General features: G+C 40.3%; 1 protein-coding gene across 5 annotated transcripts in view; it reads left to right on the plus strand.

Annotated features, from left to right (window-relative positions):
- The window catches only part of SYK (spleen associated tyrosine kinase), a 78,766-nt gene extending 71,911 nt beyond the window's left edge, over positions 1-6,855 (plus strand). For 3 of the 5 annotated variants that reach the window (XM_030920417.1, XM_030920419.1, XM_030920418.1), the window contains exons 8-9: positions 5,903-5,991; positions 6,368-6,853. In XM_030920417.1, coding sequence (XP_030776277.1) covers positions 5,903-5,991; positions 6,368-6,548 — 270 coding nt within the window. In that variant the 3' untranslated portion in view covers positions 6,549-6,853. Of the gene's footprint in view, positions 1-5,902; positions 5,992-6,367 lie in introns of all 5 variants that reach the window. The other 2 variants (XM_030920420.1, XM_030920421.1) reach the window with 2 other exon arrangements.
- Positions 6,856-7,630: the final 775 nt, after the last annotated feature.

Consider the following 7,630-nt stretch of genomic DNA (forward strand, 5'->3'; position numbering starts at 1 on the left):
TTGTTTTCAAAATATAATGTTAACTGTAAAAGACAATGTCATGCACACACACACGTACACACATATATACAGAATGTGTTGATATCGTATAGAGTGTCCTAGAAAAATACAGAAAATACTGGCAATGCTGGTTGCCTCTGGAGTAAGAGATGGGAATGTTAAGAAATTCCACTTTTCATTGTAAATTCTGTTGTATCTTTTTAAATTTGAGCCTGTTAAAAAATTTTAATCCATTTTTTAAAACAAAATTAAATAGTAGAGTGTAATTAATCTGATTAATATTGTGAAAATACCTTTCTGGCAAAAAAAAAAAAAGAAGTTTGGTTTCTATTTAAGTTTATAAGAACATTAAAGTATACATTGAATTTTTTATAGAAGTAAGAAACTGGGAATAAGTATTACTAATGATGACACATATATAGTGCCAAAAATATCAAGAGATAATTTTTAAAAGATCAAAGTTGTATGGTTTAAGCTATAGACTAAAAATATTTTAATTGCTTATCAGAAATATTTTAGAGCTAATATGTATATTTTCACAAACACACGGGGAACTTTCCATTATGTAATCAGTCATGAGAAAAGAATTGTGAGAATTATGTCAAATGTCCCATCATGTTAGCTAAGAGATAAATAACTTTCTTGAACTTGTTAATTTGCTCAGCATAAATAGTTGTTTTAATAATTCAGGCACAAAAAATGTATGTTAGAACTTGAATTACCTATAGCATCTAGATAGTTAATGAAAAGTATGTTTCGATTTGAAGATGATTATGAATCAGATAATTTAAATGTTTCATAACATTACTAACAGGCTGATGCATTTTAAACTTGTGTTTAGAAATTAGTAGCACACTTCCAAGCACAGTGGCTCATGCCTGTAATCCCAGGCCTTTGGGAGGCTGAGGCAGGTGGATCACTTGAGGTCAAGACGAGCCTGGCCAATATGGTGAAAACTCGTCTCTATTACAAATATAAAAATTAGCCAGGCGTGGTGGCACACACCTATACTCCCAGCTACTCAGGAGGCTGAAGCAGGAAAATCACTTAAGCCTGGGAGGCGGAGATTGCAGAGATCATGCCACTGCACTCCAGCCTGGGCAACAGAACAAGACTCTTTCTGAAAAAGAAAAGAGAAAAGAAAAGAAATTAGTAACATGCTTATATAATATAAACAAAATTAACTTAAGAATACAACTAGTAGTCTTTAAATGAATTAAACCCCTCCCAGTATTAGTCCTGGAATTTCTTTCTCTCCTGCTTTAAACACAGAACCTCATCCTTCTTTTATGGAAAATAGGTGGAAATTGAACAGCAGCATCCCTAAAGACTTCCAGGGAACTTTTCAGCTTTGCATTTCAAAGGCACATCCCCTAAGAGGATTAAACTGAAATGTGTCCCAGAATTTCCAATTAAAACCCATTTTTCATGTTTTATTCCAACACATACATTGGTGATTATAATATTTTAAAACTCACATTTAAGTACAGGGCTCAGTGGGAAGAGAAAAAAGAAAGAAACATCCTCAAGTCATACTCTTTTGCTTGGTAATGCCTTAGTAGGCTAGACCCTTGAGAAAATGTGTTTTCATATAATTATAAAGGAACAAATTTTAGATCTTCGCTGTAAGAGAAGAGTAATTGCAGAGGTCAAGTGTTATTTTCATGGATCTCAGAGCAAGGCTAATGGTAGCCTATTTCCTGGCCAACAGTCTGCCCTCACCTGTGGGGGGGGTCTACTGAACCAGGGTAATTCCTCCAAAAAAAGGAAACCACATCTAGTTTATTGCAGCCAATGTTCTAAAGCCAACTGGCTCTTTTGTCACTATTATTGTGATGACTGATGACTGTATTGTCATCTGCATTACTGCTATTGCCTAATTTGAAAATGGCCCAAGAATCTAGGAGTAAAAATTAAGATCTAGTAAATGGATGTTAGGACACTTGGCAATACTCTGGAATCAGGAAACTCTGCATGGGCCTGTCAGTTCCATAGACCAATAATTTTTTCCTCTTTTGTTCACTTTTGGATCCCCAGCTTTTAAACATAGGCGCTCAAGGAATACTTGTGAAGTACATTTTCTATTTGCAGTTAAACCTTACCAATAGGAAATCAGGGATAATAATTTATAACTGGACTTATTATTGCAGAGTGATGTCATTACCTGAATTTATAAAATTTAAGGAAAAATCACCAGTTGTTCTTTCAGAAGGTAGAAAGCTAAGGTGGCTCATGCCATCTAGTGGTGGACTGCGGGTTTGAGCCTGTTCTGAGTATTGGCGAAAATGAAGAAAATGGAATGGTCAACATTTCATTTACAGCTTGTTGCTCACCATGCAGAACAGATGACACTTATTGATTAGGACAGAATGGATCTCTCAAATACAAACATAAAGAATAAAGGGTTAATGATAATATAGACTGGAAATACAGTTTTTATTAAAATTAAATGTCATTACATTTTAAAAATAATATTTTTACAAGTTATCATTATGCCACTGTGCTCATTCTTTACAAACTCCTCAAATTTTTCTTTTTTTTTTTTTTGAGACGGAGTCTTGCTGTGTCTCCCAGGCTGGAGTGCAGTGGCGTGATCTCAGCTCACTGCAAGCTCCACCTCCCGGGTTCCCGCCATTTTCCTGCCTCAGCCTCCCAAGTAGCTGGGACTACAGGCGCCCGCCACCACACCCGGCTAAGTTTTTGTATTTTTAGTAGAGACAGGGTTTCACCGTGTTAGCCAGGATGGTCTCGATCTCCTGACCTTGTGATCCACCTGCCTCGGCCTCCCAAAGTGCTGGGATTATAGGCGTGAGCCACCATGCCCGGCCTAAATTTTTCTTTTTAACTGGGCATTTTCTTTTAGAGGTTGTTTTAGTTATTGTTCTACTAAGTGGCATATCCACCAAGTGCTTTGGGAAAGATGAAACGTGGATTTTGCGTCATCTTTATCATAAAATAACTACTGTTCTTTTAACTGACTCAATAGGAAACCTCCCATTTCTTCCACATTCTTCCAATTGTGGCATCATTCTTTGCTCCAGTCCCGTTAGTCACCAGAAAGCGACAGAGGGAGGGAGCCCAGGGATCTGGGTAGGAGAGAGTTGATGTGGGGTTATTGAGAGCCATGAGGGTTCTTTGTGGCTTGGCTTAAAAGGCTCACAATCACATAGTGGTCTGTGCTGGGCAGCATGGAAATGAAACCCCAAGATTCCTTGGCTATAAACATGGAGTTCTAACTTCCAAGGAAGATCTCCCATCTGTTTCCCTATCCATAAGCCAAGATAGACTAGGGCTGAACAACACACTGGTAGTAAGGGTATAAATTATTCATGCCCAGGGGTTTAGATTCTCTGTGTCCATCGCTACTAATTCTTACTCATTCCTGACACCCTAGTATCCCTTTCAGCATATTTTGACAACCCCATCTCTGTTTTAAAATTGTTCCCTATAGGATTCGTATGTCAGGGAATTGCATTCTGGTTTAATTGGAACAAGCCATTTGGAAGTCCTCCTGGTCTGGAGAACATTCTGTGAGTGTAGAGAGGCTGCAACCCCGGGATAATGCCCTCAGTGGGAGGGACAGGAGGTCTTATATCAAGAAGGGGTGATGCTCCCTCTCATCGCCTGTGATGGCTAGTCCGAGGACATGCTTTAATGCTATGTCTTTTCAAGTTTTGTCTTTGGATCTCAGAATGTGCCTGCCTACAAGGAAAATCAAAGGAGTTGAAATGACAGTAAATGTTAACCCGTAAAGAGGCTTAAAAAACAAACAAACAAACAAAAAAACCTATTTTCAGCCTAGGATTGGTTGCGAGAGGGAGAGAACTGGGCAAAAAAGAAGGATGGAAAGCCTAGGGAATCACCCAGTTTCTGTCACCCAGTTTGCACCCTGGGCTGCAGAAAAAGGTGAGACTTGCTTTCATTCAAGGACATTCACAGAGCGAAGCGTGTGGTCACTTGTAAGTTTGTAGAGTTGGTTCCCGAATCCATCCCACATCCGTGATTTCAGTGCAGCCACAGTTAGCCATGGAGACACTCACATCTGGTGGCAGGCAGCAGACACCACGTGCCCATGAGTGGTGGTGGTGCTATTGAATGAAATGATCTTTCCCACCTCCCTCACCCAGCTTTCCAGAGGCAGGGTAATTGTATTACAAATCAGAAGTGAAACCATAGCACAGTCCTGTAATCATATGTAAATGTTTAAAAGAAATAGACTGTCATTTGGAATTATTCATTCTTATTTCTCTTCATTAGCATAAAGGCTTGAGAGAGAGCTCATTTTTAAAGCACATTAGCTTATACTTCACATCTTCTAGTTTTTAGAAGTTATTTTCATTCATTCGCCCATCCATTCATTCATATGTTTGTTCAACACATTTTTATTGAGCGTCCTTGTGGATGTGGCACAGTCCCCAATGGGGTGAATAAATGTCTCCCCCACCTTGAACTTATATTCTATTTTTATTCTGATGTATCATAGTTACTTCTGTTAATCAGTTCAGTAAGAATGCTGAGATCATCTGTGAGAAAATGGATCCCGTCGACATCATTTTTACAGATAAGACCAGATGTCCTTTAGCTTGGGCCGTGGTGAGCAATGCCTGCCTCTGAAGTGCTCAGCAGACCGCGTGAAAGAAGAATGCCTGGCTGTTTGGAAACAATGGCTGAGTGGCGGTAGTGGTGCATTGTGACCTCATGATTCTGCTTTTGGTTTCTGGCCTTGTAATATTAATAAGGCACATGAGGATTTAGTGTGTACCGTAAGATAAGTGACTGTCATGTTAAGCTTAATGTATCTGTTTCTTTAACTTTCTCCAAAATCTGGCAGTATCTCATTTCTTCGTGGCAAGTGTTTGGGCACTGAAGAGGTCAATTGATACGTAGAATTGTGACTCAACTCACACTGAAAAAAAAAAAAAAAAAAGCATCTGAATCATGGTTCTCCTGTGAATCAAATTTAGTCGCAAGAATCTTGTTTTAATTTGGAAAAAAGAGTGGGTCAGGAAAACTCAAGGCAGAGACTTTCAAAAGGGAAAGTCCTTAGGATAATGAGTAGATTTCCCTCCACCCAGTTGTTTCATGATATAAACTGATGTGGATCAAATAATAGGGAAGGTTGCTGTTAACAGGCTGCATAACTTTGTCTCAGATATGCCTCTATTACCTGCTGTGGGCATCAGGAAGAATTGCCTTCCTTCAGCTGCACAAAGAGGAGCCCCCGTCTCACAGGGGTACTGATTTCCAGCAGCAGCCGTGGCAGCAAGAGCATTGCTGGCCTAGGTGGCAGCAACTGGCCTTCCCTTGGGACCTGTAGTCACTGACCAGTGCCACCCTCTACCATCCATCCCCCCAATGCTGCTGCATCTCCACTGAAGATAAAGACGTGGGTGGAGACTAGGAAAACATACGTGCTTTGGAGCTGGGAAGTAGATGGGAGCAGCTGATGAGGACTAGTTTTCCTCTTTAAATAATATCCTCAGTGTAATATTGTAAATAATATTCAGTGTAATATGAAATTGAAGAGCATGAGTTAAAGGAGGAAAATGCATCCAAGGCGAACACGCACATCGTCAGTGACCTTTGGTAGGTAGGAATAGGATGTGCAAGGGGGTGAGTGGGCAAGCAGCTCTATCCAGGCCAGTGGAGTTGACTCTCACCACACCCTCTGAACACCTCGCAGGATCCCTCGAGTTGTAGCAGCACAAGCTTGCTTTGGCCCTTGCAAGATCCAAAGAATTGCCCGAAGAATGAGATCAGCCTTATTTTCCTCCCTGTTCTTTCCTTTGTCTTTCCTGCAAAAGTTAAACTGTGATTATTGGAAAATAAAAATAATTATGCAGATCAATTTAACGGTTGTATGGATGAAGAAAAATGACCTGTTGTCCTTTATGTACTTTAGCCCTCCCCTGCCCAAGGGAACCGGCCAGAGAGTGCCGTGTCATTCAATCCGTATGAGCCAGAAGTTGCACCCTGGGCTGCAGAAAAAGGTGAGACTTGCTTTCATTCAAGGGACATTCACAGAGCGAACGCGTGTCACTTGTAAGTTTGTAAGGTTGTTTCAGCGAATCCACCCCCACTTCGTGATTTAGTGCAGCCACCGTTAGCCACGTAGACCCTCACATCTGGTGGTAGGCACAGACACTACGTGCCCTGAGTGGTGGTGCTTTGAATGAATTGTCTTCCCACCTCCTCACCCCAGTGACCGTTGGGAAACGTCCCGCCGCCCCTTCTTCAAATTTCTCATCCCTTGCAACACTGATGCTACTCTGAGTTCACACTCCCATGAAAATCGTGTTCTTGGAAGGATGACTCCTGATGTGGGGTCCAGCTCCGGGTTGTGTGTTTCTTGACTGCCTTGCAGGGCCCCCCAGAGAGAAGCCCTACCCATGGACACAGAGGTGTATGAGAGCCCCTATGCGGACCCTGAGGAGATCAGGCCCAAGGAGGTTTACCTGGACCGAAAGCTGCTGACGCTGGAAGACAAAGAGCTGGGCTCTGGTAATTTTGGAACTGTGAAAAAGGGCTACTACCAAATGAAAAAGTAAGTCACAGCGCTCCACCGGCCTCACCCGCACGCGAGCTCAGGTTCTAGACACGGCTGAGAATAACACAATGTAACCTGGCTCAACCCTTTTTTTATTAATGCTATCTTTCTTGTCAATTTCTGGTACTATTATAATGAAAGCCTTTAATGGCAAAAGCTGCTACTTTTGCACCGACCTAAAAGAATATGCACCTTATGGAAAATTAAGAAATAGAAACAAGCAGAAACATAAGAAAATAAAAGCATCAATCTCTGGTGTGGTGGCTCACGCCTGTAATCTTAGCAATTTGGGAGGCTGGGGTAGGAGGATTGTTTTGAGACTCAGATTTGAACAGCCTGGGAAACTGGCAAGAACCCTGTCTCTACAAACACACACACAGCGCCCACCCCACACACAACCCCCCCACACACCCACCTCATAAAAATCCGTTAGCCAGGCCTGTAGTGCCACACCTACTTTTGTACAATGCTCAAGAGGCAAGAGGTCACAGCTGCAGTGAGCATGATTTACATGTCACTGCCAACCTCAGTCGCTCAGTGACAAAGCAAGCCCTGTCTCAAAAAAAAAAGAAAAAGAAAAGAAGAAAAGCATCATATTTGTATAATACCATCCCAACACTACTACTGTTAACTAAACACTACTGTTAATTAACCTTATAGTATATATTTTTAGATCTTTAGTTGTACACGCACATGTTACTATTAAAATAAAATCATTCCATTATAACCATACAGTGTTTACATTTATTTTCTTTAATTTTATAGTTGTCTCATTTTTTTACTGTGAAAAATATTGATTCCAAATATGATTAGTATAATTATTTATTGGCTTTATCCTATGATTTCAAATAACAATACATATTATACAACAGTTAAAATTGCTAAATTTCTAAAATATCTTTGTATTTTTGTTTTTTTGGTCTCTAGAAAGTATCCAACACGGAATGTACAAGTAAAAATACTGGTTTCTAAAATCCTTTGAAAACACCCTCTCTTTGAATTGGTATGATACTAATACGAATGTGGTTGGATTTAGTAGCTTCATGGTATTTCAAATTTAAGGAATTTTTGTAAAAAAAAAAA

This window comes from Rhinopithecus roxellana, chromosome 16, assembly GCF_007565055.1.
Source record: "Rhinopithecus roxellana isolate Shanxi Qingling chromosome 16, ASM756505v1, whole genome shotgun sequence".
Taxonomy (NCBI): domain Eukaryota; kingdom Metazoa; phylum Chordata; class Mammalia; order Primates; family Cercopithecidae; genus Rhinopithecus; species Rhinopithecus roxellana.